At 44.7% G+C, this 15,710-nt stretch overlaps 1 protein-coding gene across 1 annotated transcript in view; it reads left to right on the top strand.

The window, feature by feature from the left end:
- mllt3 (MLLT3 super elongation complex subunit) overlaps positions 1-13,228 on the top strand; it is a 31,222-nt gene extending 17,994 nt beyond the window's left edge. Inside the window, exons 7-13 of the mRNA XM_027017203.2 lie at positions 1,623-2,210; positions 8,536-8,608; positions 8,762-8,900; positions 9,334-9,433; positions 9,983-10,048; positions 10,234-10,305; positions 11,564-13,228. Of these exons, the coding sequence (XP_026873004.1) occupies positions 1,623-2,210; positions 8,536-8,608; positions 8,762-8,900; positions 9,334-9,433; positions 9,983-10,048; positions 10,234-10,305; positions 11,564-11,695 (1,170 nt within the window). The 3' untranslated portion in view covers positions 11,696-13,228. The remainder of the gene's footprint in view (positions 1-1,622; positions 2,211-8,535; positions 8,609-8,761; positions 8,901-9,333; positions 9,434-9,982; positions 10,049-10,233; positions 10,306-11,563) is intronic.
- Positions 13,229-15,710: the final 2,482 nt, after the last annotated feature.

Genomic DNA, 15,710 nt, shown 5'->3' with positions numbered 1-15,710 from the left:
ACTCAGTGCATGGGATGAGGCAGGTCAGCAAAACTTCACTTTTTCAACATTGTTTATAAACGAGGCGCTGTATGGGACTGAATATCCAGTAATTTCACATAAAGGTTCAGCAAACACATCAGTCAGCCTGCTTGTTCTGGTACACTTTTAAGCATATGAATCTCAAGCTTTGGCTGTACACAACTGATGCTTAAAACGTGCAGTGAGAGTTCACACCAGGGAATAAGATTTCCACATTCACAGAGCGTACACTCCACTTGGGAGGTTCCCTAGCAGACGAACAGCTGTCTGAGCCACACCCACCTGCTATGGGCTATAATAAAATGGCAGGCCACACCCTGCGGCCTTCCACTGCTCAGGGTGGTGGTGTGGTGTAAGGTTCTTTTACATTTATTGAGTAACTTGAATATCAAAAATTAACCAGTTAAGACTAAGCTGTTCAGAGGTTCTGTGTATTTATAGTGTTTATTTTTGTTTATTTATTTCCTCATACCAAGTACCTTGGACAGTGTCTAAAAACATTTTCTTGCACCCACTTCAGGCTATGACTTATTGTTTCACGGTCTGTCTTTTAGATTAATGATCAGTATCCTTTTATATTTAGGCAAATGTGGTGTTTGGGAATTCACTAGCAGCTTTTATTTACAATTTCAATTCTTCAGAATTCCTTCATGGAAAAAAAAATTTGGTTGCTTTCCAACAGGCTTTTATTGTGTGATGCAAAAATGGGTATGGATAATAGGGCTGTAACTCTTGGGGGGGGGGGTTGCCATGGTTATTTTGTATGCCTTGTAAACCCTTTTAGATATGAAACCTCTGACTAAGTAAAGGTGTTTTCTTTAGCCAGCCATGAAGAAGCCTCTCTGGGTTTGGAGGTCCCAGGGTCAATGGCAGATAGGCAAAATGAAAAGCTTTAGAGGTAGTTTGGCTAGGTCATAACACCTCCTCTGTCTAGACTGGCTAATGGCTTTACTACTTCAATGAAATATTGGCAGAGGCTAGGAGTCCTGACCTTAGGACAGGACAGCCTAGTCATTAGCACAGGAAGTCCTTCCATCACTCCACACCCAGGGTACAACTGAGAGGTTTGGTACCCTCCCCCAGTAAAAAGTTGTTCACCTTCTTTTCATATACACTTGAAGTGGTATGTGAATGGTCTGTGACTTCAGATTTAAGGAGTAAATATTATGCCTTGAACCACGTTCTTTGTTCTACCAAATGACACTTGTAACACTATCATGGATGTACGTCACTGAAGATGCTTCCCGTGTTGTACTTAAAATACTTCAGACCATAATGAATCTGGAGTTGTCAAATTAAGGTTACCAGATCTAATGAGCTGAAACTAAATTAATCTGTTTGAAAAGATGAGAGTATTTCAGTACAGTCACAGTGTTGAACTGACACTTACAGAGTAGAATTATCACTTGTATGTTTGAATTAAGCCCAGCTGGACGTAAATGAACACTGTAGGCACCAGGGATTGTTTCCTACCATAATTTTACTGGTTCCCTTGAGCTCTGTTGCATAGCCCAAGTGTGTACATTCCTATTTCAAACATGGGTTATAAAGTTTGTTTAGAGTCATCATGCCATGTCCTCTTTGTGGTTCTTTGCCCGCAGGACGGGTCCAGAAGCGCCAGCGCCCTCACCATCACCACCAACAGCATGAGCAGCGGTGCCTCCCTCAAGCTCAGCAAACCATCCAAGGAGCACAAGGACAAGCCTTCCAAAGACTCGAAAGAGTCCAAAAGTGCCTTCAGAGACTTTGGCAGGGACTCAGGCAAAGTCTCCAAAGACTCATCAAAGAAACCCAAAGAGAACCAGCCACTGCGGGAAGAGCAGGCTATCCCCAAGTTGGGCTTTAAAGAGCCCAAGGCCATGTCTAAGGAGCACCGGGCAAATGAGGGCAGCTTCTCAGGGCTGGGCCAGGCCAAACGGAGGCCAGCGCCAGATGACGATGGCCAGGCCAACAAAAAGCGCAAAGGAAGCTTCTTGGAGCCGCCGCAGAAGATGCAGGGCTGCACTGGCCTGGTCCAGCCACACCACTCTGAGAAGAAGGTTGTGAAGGACAAAACACAGGCGCGACAGGCAAATTTACGGGACAGCGAGCTGGCCGAGAGTAGGAAGGCGTCCACGTTGCGTCATTTTCAGGATGCAACAGACCTGAATGACTCTGACATGGATGACAACATTTCTACCAAATCGGATGTAAGTGCCACCGCGGTGCTTTTGTTGAGTCATTTCTGGTTTTGTTGCGTTTTTGGTTCATCCTTTTTTAGGTTTTGTGTGCAAATGTGGTTCCATTACATTGTCTGTCAGTTGTCAAGAAGTACCTGCTGTGTGGCTCTTTCATGGCTTACTAAAAGAGCTTGTATAATCTGTCATTGCTTGAATGCTGTTTGAAGTTTTTTAGAATAATTTGGCCAGATATCAAAGGTTGCACTGATTGTATCAATTTTGCACATTTCAGTGAGCCATAGCTCAGTTTAGTAGGTTGTGGGTTATAATTCATGGTGTCAGCTCATCAGTCTCCAGGGATGTTTGTAGAGTTCTCCAGGAACACAGCAGAGCTGGGCCATCATCACACAAAGAGGTTGAGACTGCACAATCACAATGGGGGAGTTCCGGGAAGTCACAATGGGAGAATTCCTGTAACACAGGCTTGGTCTGAGAAGATGGGTAATAAACTCCCCCTTTTTCTATGTGGGAGGGCAAGAAATCAATGCTGACCAGAGCTGGCCATCTGAGCTTCCCTGGACAGCTGTGAAAAGGAGTGGAGTCTGTGCAATGGCATTTAAAGTACAGACTTTACAGAACAAAAAGGCTGACTCAGTGCCAGACTAGAACATTCTTGATGTTTTAGTCCATGGGCATTCGTTTTCAATGGAATTATTAAATGCAAGGTACAATTTTAAAGAGCTCACTTTCAGTATTTCTTCAGTTGACCACATCTTGGTTCCTGCAGGCAGTAACTGAGATTAACCTTTTGGTGATCTGGTAAAACAAGTCCTAGTGTAGCATTAAAGCATGGGTCCATTCTTTTTACACTGGCACCTAGAGAAGACTGAAAACCATTCAATTTTATTTTCTTCTGCTTTCATTGATTTGTGGATAATATGTACATGCATCAAAGCTATAAGTAGTCTGGTGCGACTTTTTGTGGATAATGTTGAGCGGGTGTCTTTCAGCCTTATTGCTTTGTACTTCTTGCAATTTCAGTAACCAACCTGTAACTGTCAGAATAATCTAAAGAGCTCAGCTGTGTAGGTGCAAACAGGAGCAAGCAAGTCCTTTTGAGATTTCAACGACTTTCCAAAACAACCAGAAGTTATGGTGGTCGCCTAAAAAGGCTTCATTCAAAGAAATCAGCCAGTTTAGTCGACATTGCCAAAGAACTGCTGCATCTACTCATTCTGGTTGAGAGAGAGAGAGACTCACCAAGGGAGGCCTGGTTTATTAGCCAGAAAGCAAGTGGTGAGATGAGATTTATGGCTTTATGGCACCTAAGGAGAACAGAGAAAGGGTGCAATGAATAGCCAAGTGTCTTTAATCTCCTTCTCTTTAAAAACTGAGCAAAAGGAAGAAAGAAGTGCCTGTGTTTATGGCAACTGACAAATGCCAGGTGTTTCTTGCCATATCGTACCAGGCCTATGGGCACTGGGAGTCCCACTCCATTCATGTATGCACCATGACAGCAAACCACTCTGAGGCTCAATAATTATTTAAAAAAAATAATAATTATTATTTTTAAGGGAATGTTTTCCTTTGCTCCTTTTGTGGACTAAAGGTCAAACTTTTGACCACAGTTAGATTTATAAGTGGGCCATAAACAATTACCAGCAAAGCAGTTGTCACACTTAGTGTAACACAAAATCAGTGTGGATACAGTAGGAATGTGTTCGGTTGTCAGTGGCCAGCCTAGCAGGAGGAAGAGATGGTACAAATTTCTCAGCCCTGTGTGGAAGTCTCGCATCGCATTTGAAAGTGACAAGTTGTCACACTGCGGGACAGCGTAAAGTGTCTTTAGAGCCGAGTGCAGGACATGAGGCTGGGGGCCAGGCAGAGTGCTTGAGAATGACCATTTGGACTCAATCTGCAGTGCTGTTGGATGACTTTTCACAAAACCAGCCTGTGTAAATACTGAGCTGTAGCCATTTCCTCTACATTAGCTAATGTTCACTCAAGAATAATCAGTCTTTTTAAAAAAAGAAATCAATAAAATGTAGGTTTTGTTAAGCACCTTAAATCAGGCAGTGCTGCTTACTAATTTGCCATGGCGGCGTCGTTCTCTCAGGCGTGAGGATGAACTGTGTTCGGCGGCTGAACTGTGGCCTGTCCTCAGGTCTGTTCCTGATGATCCCACAGAGTGAACAGGACAAAGACCCTACACCAAGCTGCTGGTCAGTTTTAAGGCAGACTGGGATTTACGGTGGGCCAGGCGATGGTTGTAAAGCCCCAGCCCAGCTGGCCAGTTCCAGTAGGCTCTGTGCTGGGTGGCTGCTGAACCTCTGGCCACCTTTTGTTTCATGGCCGCTTCGGCTTGCTTCTTCTCAGCTAGTGGTCTGACTCCATGCCTTTTTGGCGGACTTAGCTGTCAGATGTGAAACTGCTCATAAAAGTCTATTTTGGTGGGGAGGAAACATCAGGTTGTGACAGAAATATTGTACACTTGCGAGGGCTTGAATGAATCCATTAATCAAAACGTGATCGTATTATGAGCCGTGTGCCAGAGGATGATCTGTAATTGATAATCAGCTAAATAACTTGCTCACAACTTGCTTACATCATTTAATACTACTGTCCACTTCCACTGTAGATCTGAAAATATTTTTTTACTAGCCATTTTGATAAAATGGGAATATCAACTCTGAGGCAAAGCATGGAACTGATGGTGAATTGATGAACAAGAACTCGAAAGAGCTACCCATTTCCTAAGGTTCACTTAACTTATTTTCACAGAGCTCATCGTATTTTATTCTCCTGTATATTTCTTTGTAGTCTTACACTGTATATGCTCCCCTCTGACTCGCCTGTCTAAATAACAGCGTTTCAAGACTTAGCTTGACTTAACCAAGGAGCTTTCGCTCCCTGAGTTATGAGCGACCGTTCCTCAGTTAATGCACCAATCCTGTTTAGAGCTCCACTGGTTTAGTGCATCATTTTGGTTTGGCAGTCCATATGAGGCTTATGGCTATGTCTGTTTTGATTGAAGTTGCCTTTTCATTAGCTGTAAAAAAGCAATGTAGCGTTTTATAGTGCAGCCACTGCTCAGCTGGTACTCAAGCTTGGTTGATGGCTAGGCAGGGATGTCTGTGAGGGGCACAGCAAACCCCCCCCCCCCCCTTTCCGCAATCAACCGTCCCCCTTTCCGCAATCAACCTCTCCCAGTTCCAGGTCCGAAGTCCGAAGACTGTCCGTATGATGGTGGTGCTAAAAGGTCTGCCAGTCTTTCCACATGAGTGATGACATCAGTTTTATTGGTGAAGATCCTCTCCCCATGCTTTTATAAGGGACTCGTGGAGGGGGCCGGGGGGGGGGGGGGGGGGGTTGAAGATCAGCCCCTGGACACGGAGAAAGGCTGTGTGATTTACAGCCCACGACCCGGGCCATGTGTTTGATGTCTGCTAGGCTCCCAGACAGACAAACGGGCCATAAAATGCAGAGAGGTGTAAAGAGAAGGGTGGTGATGGTGGGGGTGAACAGAGAGAAAGAAGGTAAAGAAACTTCAAAGAGCCGCATTGCAGTCCCTCGGACTCTGCGAGGGGTAGGAGTTGTCTTTACCACCCTGCTTGCTTGGAGCAAAATTTAGCACCAACCCCCGCCAGTTACTCTTACTGGTGTCACTAATAATTTCTTGTTTTCTTGTCCCATTCCATTCCTGTGGCTTCACTATGAATCTACTCCACTCCCAGAGTTTGTTAGTCTTGTAAGTGTAGAGACAAAGGTGCACTACTGGAAAAATGGATCCCTCTGAACAGTAGCTGGCAGGATTCCAAGTGAGATTTGAGATCTGTGGAGCTGTGATTTTAGAACATAAGCAGCTATAGAATTACATTTTGATTTTGGTTTATTTGAGTTCAGCTCTGCAGGAGTGAATCCAGCACTGGTGTGTTGGTAGTAGAAACCCTGCAATGCTTTCAGTGACCTTTTCTTCCCTGTGCTATTTTAATCCTAGCCAATTCCTTTATAAAGCTTCATGTTATCATTTTAAAACTAGCAGCAGCCCAGCACAGAGGAGTGCCCTCCTAAACTAGAATGTGTCTAATTGCAGCTTTCCTGAACTGGTTGGTGGGGAGATGGTTTTGGGACGTTTTCTTGCCTCTGCATTGCTGAAGCGGTTGAGCTGCTATTGTGACTTCTCTTTGCTCTTTCTTCCAAGTGAACGCCACTGTTACCTTTTCCTCTGGGGTGGGGAGGGGGTGGTGGTCTGCTTGCTGAATTTTCCCCAAGAAACCCGATTTTGTTTCACAAAGAGCTCATCCGAGAAGAATGTAAACAAATTAATTCAGATTAACTTTAATGGAGCATTTAAATTTCCTCTTAGGCTGCTCTCCAGCAGGAATTAACTTAATAGTATTATCCAGAACTTTCATGTCCACACCCCCTTTCCCTTTTCTTTCCTTCCCATATGTTCCTCCATGTCTTAGATCTTGCAGCGTGGTTTGCAGAGTACTGAAAGGGGAATTTCAGATGAGGGTTACAAGCCACACAGAAACACAGGACTTGATGTGAAACTCAAAACCCCTCGAAACTGGGCCAAGTGGAGAGTCTGAGTGGCGAATGGGGCAGACCCTCCTGGGGGCTTTTGCCTTTCTTCTCTGTTAACATTGGGGCGATTTGTTGCAGTAAGCCTGGTGAGGGGCCGAGCTCAGAGTATGGTTTAGCAGGGGTTTCCTATCCGTCACAGTTCTCAACAGATTGCCTCCACGATGCCCACAGTGCTCAGAGGAGTGAGCGTTCAAGAATCTTGTCAGGTTCTTGCTTGAATCCTGTTTGATGGTGCTTTCCCCCAAATTAACCAGCATTTTTAAGGTCACTGATTGTGAATGCAAGTTGCTGTTTTTTTTGTTTTTGTGTGTTTAGATTTTTTTTTTTCCTATTATTGGATGAATGTTTAAGAGGAGGCATTGTTACAGCTGCACTGTTGGGGTTGCGTATGTGTGTACACGTGCGCTTGTGTGTTTCTGCGTGTACTTGCGCCCACAGGTGCGTGTGTGGGACTGCTGGTAAGTGTGTGCAGGGCGTGTGTAAATAGCCTAACCCATGGGAGCCTCCCAGTAAAACTGTCACACACACCCCCCCTCTCCCCCTTAGCAGTGGGTAAAGTCTTTAATCTTAACTACTCTGGAAAGGCTTCTGCACTCACCCACTGAACACTGTGTAACATGGACCTACCGACTAAACTAACCCCAGTTCAACGACATCCAAGACGTCTGAAACAACGTTTTGTCTCGAGCCACAACTCGCCATCATTGTTCACATGGCATAGTGAGAGAATTTATTTTTTCATGCAGCACATTGTGGTATGTAGAGTAAGCAGATGTGATGCATAATCCAAAAGGGCCTACTTAATCCAGGTTCACGTCTTCCATAATCCCTCCAGTCCCTGGTCTGTTGTCTTGCACGTCTGCGGTGTGGAATGAGAACTGGCCCAGAGAGCTCCAAGGACCTTCATAGATCTCTGTGTCTGTGACACTTTATCTACAAACTGAGCAGTTAGAAGACCTGCCTACTAAATTTTATCCAACCTGGGAATGATGAACTTCCCAAACAGCCTATCCGAATGTCCTAGTCTATTTCCTTGGGTTTCCATTTCCTGTGCACAGCGTTGTGGATCTTTCATTTTTTGTTTCTAACAATATGAAACCCCTAAAACTGTGGAGAAATAATGTTAATCTGTCTGTATTTAAACAATGATTAAAAATGGCTAGAGTTTGAATACTGCCAGGCTAAGTTTTTTTTGTATTTAATTTTTTTTTTTTTTTTTGGGGAGGTGTGCGCATGTGACGGACTGACTGACTAATTGCACGGTGTGCCTTGCCTGTGGGGCTGTATGTTCTCGTGAATCAGACTTCATTAAGAAAGGCTTAGGGCAGGCCTGTGATTTACAGTTGGGAAGTGACACCTCTGCCTGCCCAAGCTTACAGTGTGACAGGAACGCCGGAGAGTTCCCGTTGTGGGCCCGACTAGCGTGCAGCTCCGCGTCACTGCCGGTTGTCCTGCAGACCGCAGGGGGGAAGATTTAGTGCGTCCACAGTGACGTGTGGGCAGCTGAACATGGGCTGCGCTACACGTGTGTAAATTATGGCTCATAAGGCCATAAAACCAATTATGCAGTATGAAAAAGCAATAATGTGGAAAGTGCCTTGACGAATGCATTTCAGAGAAGGAGGTCTTTGCGTGCGGCTGACACTTTTTGTAGTAGTGGCATGGGGGTGGGATGCCCATCTTTGCAGTGAAGCAACACATGGCAGAACGTGTATTAATGTTTTTTTCTTTTCATTGCTTTTCTCCTCTTTTTCCTACACACTAGTCAGAGCAGCCCAGTCCAGCCAGTTCCAGCTCCAGCTCGAGTTCAGGCTTTGCACCCCAGCACAAGCGCCAAGGTAACCTGTGCCCCTTCTGCGCAAACCGTCTGCTTTCAGTGTGGCAGACGAGCGACAGGGTATTCCTTGACGGTAGATCCAGATCCTTTTCAACTTCTTTCAGTCTAAAGTCTCAAATCCGCCTCGGTCCTGCTGCGGGTCTTCCCGCTGCAGCGCTGGGCCCTTTGCAGACGGTGATTCCCGATTTGCACTCGGACGACAATGAGGAGGAGTCCGAGGAGGAGGAAGACAACGATATGGACTCAGACTTGGAGCGGACCCTGCACGCGCACCTGACGCACCGCCATCGCAGGTGAGCGTGCCGTGGCCGCTGCGCCCATCCCCCGCTCACCCCGCCTGAAGCAGGAGTCCGGGAGGGGCCACGTGGGGCGGGCATGCGGCCACTCTGGCTGCCTCGCTGGTCTTCTGTCTGAAGCGGCTCATCCTCGCCAGCACTTGGATCATTTTGATCCAGAAAATTTTACACGACATGCAGCCATTGAGGGAAAAGTAGAGTTGCAGTATAATTGCATGGAAGTTTGTTACTGAATAGAATGCTGACATCATCCTGTGGTTGTATGGAAGTATAGTGGTTAGTGGCATTATTATTAATGTTGTTCTTGTTTTTATCATCTTTATTGTTATGCTAAACTCCGTTTAGACCGAGGCATTGTCAAAATGCTGAATGTTGGATAATTGCCTACTGTGGTTGTGCTGTGATTGGTGAACATCTGATCTGGTCCTAGAGTGAGTTTGAGTGATGGTAGCGACAGTGAGAACAGCTCCGCCTCTTCTCCTCTCCCACATAATGAGCCTCCACCTCTCCTCAAGGCCAACAGTAACCAGGTAAGGAGCAGGTCCCTTCTACCACATTGCTTTCACTAACAAGTCAACGACTCAGTGACCCCACCCAGGGCAAGATGTACAAATTTCTTGTGAATAAAATCCAGTTTAGTTTGTGAATAAACATTCAGTTAAAGGCATAGATGCTCGCACCATTAAAGCTGTGAATTTTTACGGAATGTTCTAGGCACACTTTGCTTTTGCGCTTTCTTTCTAATTCACATTAAACTGTCAGTAAGAGTAATCTCTTTTGAATATTTTTCCCATACGTTATCCTCAATGTACATATTAAAAAAATACAAGCGATGTATTATCCTGTGTGGACTGCCACCACGTGAAAGCTAATCAGTTTTAGTGGTTACATTTATGTTTATATTGTATAAAATAAATCTGTCACCTTGAAAGGTCACCCTTCTAATCAGTCCCAATGTTAACAAGAAATATAAACTTGTCATGGGCACTGTATAAATATTCCTCTCTCCCAGTTTCAGTGCAGCCTTAAATGTACTTGGTTCCTGTTTTTGTCAATGGAAATATGCCGTTGCCTTACAGATAGAAGTAAAGAGTCCCATGAAGCAGACTAAAGTAGACAAGAACAAGAATATGGACTGTGACAAGGTGAGAATTGTTGCCTTCGGCCGAGGACCGTGCAGGGTATTGGGGTTCAGCAAATGGTGGACATGAATGTGCATTTGAACAACATTCTAGTACGTTTTGAGGCAAGAAAGCCATAAAGTGCCGACTGTTAATCATCATAATGGCTCTGTGATCCAATCGGAAAGACTCGCTGTACGTGTTTTCAGGCATACTTGGACGAACTGGTGGAGCTCCACAGGAGACTGATGGCATTGAGAGAGCGGCACATACTGCAGCAGGTATGTTTCACGTGTGCTTGCATGTGGTTCCACATGGATATGGGGTGTCAGGTCCGTGACGGACTAAATAAATCATTGGATTCATGTCCGGGTTCGCTGGGGAGAGAAGAACCCTGCAACAGAAAATGATTCGCGCTCGTGAGCGCATGGACGTTCCACCTGTAAAGCAAGAGGGCACTTGGAAATGGATCGCAAGTTCCTCACATTTTAGTTGAGGTTCTGAGTTTCTCACGGCTGAGTACGCAAGGCTCAGCTAAGCTCAGGTCTTTACTAGAGGTACATGTAAAGTTGAGGTTAATCACTCTGTTACCAATGTGTCAGTGAGTATCTGCATGTAATAAATCATAGCAGAAACAGTACCTCCTCTCCTCCACCACACCCCAGTGCAGTCCTGGGAAATGCGCTGTGCTCAGAATTCCTGTGATTATGCACTCTGAGGATTATTTGTTTTAGACAAAATAGGGAGCGTTCTCGTTTTCCAGGGGGCCGGCTTTGCCTTCCTAATGATCGGGCATGGAATATGTTTGGGTGGCTTCCAGGCAAAGTCCGGGGCAGCGTAAATGCGTGGCGGAAGCGAGCTCGTCTCTCCGAGCCCGCTGAGTATTCCCTGTGGCCAGCAATTAATTCCCGTCGCTTTTGATGCACACCACTTTAGCGATTTGGACAATTACCGGAAACCCAAAATGTGGAAGAGCATTTTGTTTCACTCTTGTGGAACCATCCTAACAATGAGATGTCCTCCGTCCCCCGCTTAGACAGTGGTACAGTCGCCGAAGCAGCTGAGTTTCATCTCCAGTGTCATAACAGGCCCCTCCGTGTTCCTGGCTCTCTTTCAACAGAAAGAGAAGAAATTCTTTCCATATGGGGGTCTGGCTTTGTAGTGTGAAGGGGATCAGGTTTGGGTCCCATTACTGCACAGCTTCATGTGTGCAGATGCTGTGGAGTACACTCCCACACATCCCCGGACTAAATCGCAAGTGTGAGCCCCTCAACTGAAGAGAGCTGGAACCAATAAGGAACCAGTTTAGAAAAGCATCTCTCCCATTACAGGTGGCTGCAAGGCATCATGGGGTGGGGGTGTCTTTCTATGGGGACATAAGCGATATTTCCCTTAAACTTGATTTTAATTAAGTGCTCTACAGAAAATCTTGTGCCTGTGGAATAAACTGCTTCTACAACAGTTTCCAGTTTTGTGTTGTTCGTGCACAACCCAGTAACTCTTTGCCATCCATTTATCCATTCCTCATTTTCCTTGCAGATTGTAAACCTCATCGAAGAAACTGGACATTTCCACATCACAAACACGACTTTTGACTTTGACCTCTGCTCCTTGGACAAAACCACGGTCCGCAAGCTGCAGAGCTACCTGGAGACATCCGGCGCGTCCTGAGGTCCTGAGGTCCTGAGGTCCTGTGCAGCTGGCTGCCCCGAGCAGGAGCTCAGGACCTCCCCGTCCTCCTTGTCCTCCGGTTTTGTCTCCTGGAATCTGATGGCTCGCGTCGGATCACCTTTGCCCAGAGCTCCTTTCCTCTCTCTGTGTTCTTCAGAGCTGGACGTGATGCGTCAGCCTGGACCCTTCTTCCTGTCCGCCAGGACGTCACCTGAAAAGCCTTGAAAAGTCCAATGTTGCCAAAAAGGGGAGAATATCATGCTACAAAAAAAATGAAAGAAAAACATGTGCATATTGTTATTGCGTATGAATGTTTTATTCTGTTCTTTGTGACGAATGCATGTTTCAACACTGCCTTACACCATTGTCTATTTATTGAGTAATGAGTTTCAAGTGTGTGTGTGTGTGTGTGTGTGTGTAGAAGAGCAAATGATATTAAATTCGTTCAAGCACTTGGGAACAGTCATCTCAGTGGCTCTTTAAGGTGGTGGAGCATGGGTCGTCACTTGCCAGTCTGACATGCCTTTTATCAGCGTGTATGGGCAAAACAAATATCTTGTGTGTGCGAGAGGATACTTTTGGACAGTTGAAGGCACTGTAAAACACTCTTGGAAGTTGGAAAGCTCCACCCTTGGTCTTACTGCTGTTTCCAGGAAAGGTGATGTCTTTTGCAGGCACTCATGGTGAGTCTTAGTTATTGCACATCAACAGTAATGGCAGTGATTTATTTCAGTATCATATTGAAACAATTATGGAGTTACACCTTTTGTGAATCTGAGCAAAAATAACTTTTTCTAGGCCAAATATGCTCTTACAGTAAGAATAGGTCTCAGTAGAAAGCCTTTTTCATTGAATCTGTTGGTGTTATTTATTTAATGGGGACCACGATTCCCATGGTTCTGTGCTGGTTGTCCTTAAACCAGTGGCAACTGGTTGTCTTTTTAGTTTGGGAAAACTGTTCTTTTTCTAAACTTAAAGAAATCAAAGTTTACTCTGCAAATCCTTGGGACTGTTCTTTTATAAGAAACTTGATTAATTGTTAGAGGCCAATATGGGCAGATTGTGCAGTTGAGCTGTAGGCCCAATGTTCCAGTGATGCTTTAGGGCAAGAACAGTATGTTTAGTGAGGTTATTTTGGGGTATATCAATCCTATCTGTAAGAGGTACAGATAAACTGGGTGACGTGATGAATATGGGGACTGAATTATTGGCACTGTGTAAAGATGACATATGAATTTTTCATAATTCTGCTTTTTTTTTTTTTTTTTTTTTTTTTTTTTTTTTTTTTTTTTTTTTGTTATTTTGCTTAAAGGTTTTTGCAGAATTAATCAACCCCTTGTAAACCTTTTTTTTTCCTGTCTGAATTTCCCTGATTCAGTTTCTCGACCCAAAGAATTTTTAGTTATCATGATATAATGTTTATGTGTGTATAAACTTTATATGTGATAAACTGATTTATCTTTCCTTTCTTGGAAGGTGTACTTAACTGTTTCTAGCTGAATGTTCTTGATCATGATACAAAATCCAAGCTGAGTCTTTCTCAGTGTGCAGTTACTGACTGAAATGTTTTTGATCAATAGTTTAAACTAAATAGTGAGGCATCTCCCAAAGAATTTTAGTATGAAATTGCCTGTTAGCATTACGCTTTAAGTAGGGATTACAATGAAATGATTAAAAGATCTGAAAACAGGAAATGTCTGCTCCCCGTCAAAGCCAAGAACAAAGAATCCCCAGTAATTTTTATACCATAAATTTGAAATGTGCAGGCAACTTTGTGCTATTACAGTTTTATCTCAGTGGAGACCATGAGGAAATGTCTACATTTTAGTTGGCTGCGTAGAGGTATTGTGCATTAGCAGAGGTGATCTACTGCCAGTGATCAGGAACATCTCCCTTAAAGGCTTTAGATGTTTTCTAGGGGCCATGTTTTTAAGGGTAAGCATGGATGTAAAAGAAACTCTGGTGGGGGGAGGGGTCGTGAAGGCAGTTTATTAATACATTAGGCAGTCCAGAAGGTCAGCGTGCTAGACCCACTCTGCCTCAGAAGAAAGTGCAGCACATGTGCTTCTCATGCTAGTCAACATGGGTGGTCCTACAATAGAGCAGCGAGCGCCTTCACACTGCATATAATTTTCTCAAGGCCCTGCCAGTCATCTTCAGCCTTCCACAGAAACAGATGCTATCGGTCTTTATTAAACCATGATCAGTCTTTTATTGACGTTGACTTTCTGTGCTGTTTCCGTGAAGGAGAATACATCTTTTAACACATCACGTCAGGTGATCTGTATGAGATACGGTAATCTGAGGAGGTAGCGATGCCTCCTCACAGAGTTGTAACAGGTGGCGGAAATGGGAAATGTAGTCCATTCAGAAATACTTCTTGCATGAGCTGAAAGACTTGGCTGTGCTCTTTGGCATGGAGAGCCGTGTAGTGTCAGACTCGCATGCAATCAGCCAGCTACAAATTATGCACACAATAGAAGGGCCTTGACACCTCCTTAACCCCATCACAGCTACCAAACCATGTGAGCTGCCAACAAGGTGAAATCATGGTCAGGAGATAAAACACCAGCTCAAGCTATGGAGTGTCCTGTAGCTCCAGTGCTGCCTGAGTTTCCAAAGGCCATCGCAGTAATAAAAGCCGGATTTGTTAACCTGCATATCTGCAGTGTATGCAAATTTAAAACTTTTTTTTTTCCATAAACGTCTTTTTTTTTTAAAAATAAAAAATAAAAAATAATTTGTTCTCCAAGAAAGCAGGTTTTCCCTTGCAGAATTGTCTGTTATTGTAAATGTATACATTTCAAAGCCCCCGAAAGTCTTCGTTCATTCTTTCTTTTTGTTGAAGCATTTTTAAAATGTTTCTGCATGTTAAGGTTAAATTAAGTGGTCATTTTCAGGATTCATGCTGTGCAGAATGCTTGATTTGACTCTGGGGCTTTGAAACATATCATTTACAAGTGAAACCTATATAATACCCTGATCTCGCATGACAAATTGGATTATTAAGCCTATCTACAAATACGAAGTGCAAAACTGACCATGAGACTATAGTGGAAAAAGTGTGTGTGTGTGTGAGAAAGATGGGTGGTTCTTTGTAATGCCTGTCACACTGTCCCTCCCACCCAACACCTGTTCACTGCTTCATAAATCCACCCCGAGGCAATTATGAGAGCGGCTGAATGTTGGACCCCAACCTTTGATGGGGGTGGTGTGGGGACAATCATTCCTCCACCTAAAACATAAAGCACACAGTGAAATGTACTTAAGGTAATCCTCACTAAACAACTTGGGGTGTCTGTGAACCCCTACTGTATAGTAAAGCCAGTTTGTCCGTAAGTAGGCAGCTGTAATATTTTTATTCGCATACGCTGGCTAATCTGCCTTGCCCCAGGTGCATTATTGACCACAAAGGAGGTCACGAGAGGTGACCCTTCTTAAAGACTCTGTGGTAACTGGAACAAAGCCAGCAGGTCATATTCATGGTCAGAACTTCAGACGGCTCAAGCCTGGGACGGTCCGTCCACAGTGGAGACGCGCCAGAGGAGAAGCATTGTGTCCCTGACCTCTTTCACACTGGCTTCCAAACGAGCGAGAACAAGAGCAAGGAGAAAGAAAAAGAGGGCTCCAGTAGTTTTGGAATCCTGGATTAACTTAAGCCATCTCCCTTTGCTGGGGCACTTTGTGGGGGTGGGGTGGGGGCGCAGTCAGGGCCAACAGCGGGACATCCTGTTTGGGCCTCCGAATGCCATTTCCTCCACTAAGAGAGAGAAAGAGAGAGAGGAGCGACCTTCCACAATCGGCTCCCACAGACGAGACGCGGAGCATTGATCATCATCCTGGCACCGGGCCAAGGCTGGAGAGAAAGGGACCAGCCAAGCTTCTGGATGGCAGTGGGAGTTGGGGGGGGGGGGGGGGTTACCTAAAGTATGTCATTAAAGGCGAAGGTTGGGGAAAAGTCTTCTACTCCTGTCCCGGCATTCCCAAAGACCTTTACACAGTGCTAGTTCCAATG

Source organism: Electrophorus electricus, chromosome 19 (assembly GCF_013358815.1).
Source record: "Electrophorus electricus isolate fEleEle1 chromosome 19, fEleEle1.pri, whole genome shotgun sequence".
NCBI classification, from domain to species: Eukaryota; Metazoa; Chordata; class Actinopteri; order Gymnotiformes; family Gymnotidae; genus Electrophorus; species Electrophorus electricus.
Note: the sequence above shows the minus strand (reverse complement) of the source record. Positions and strands in the feature narration are given on the sequence as shown.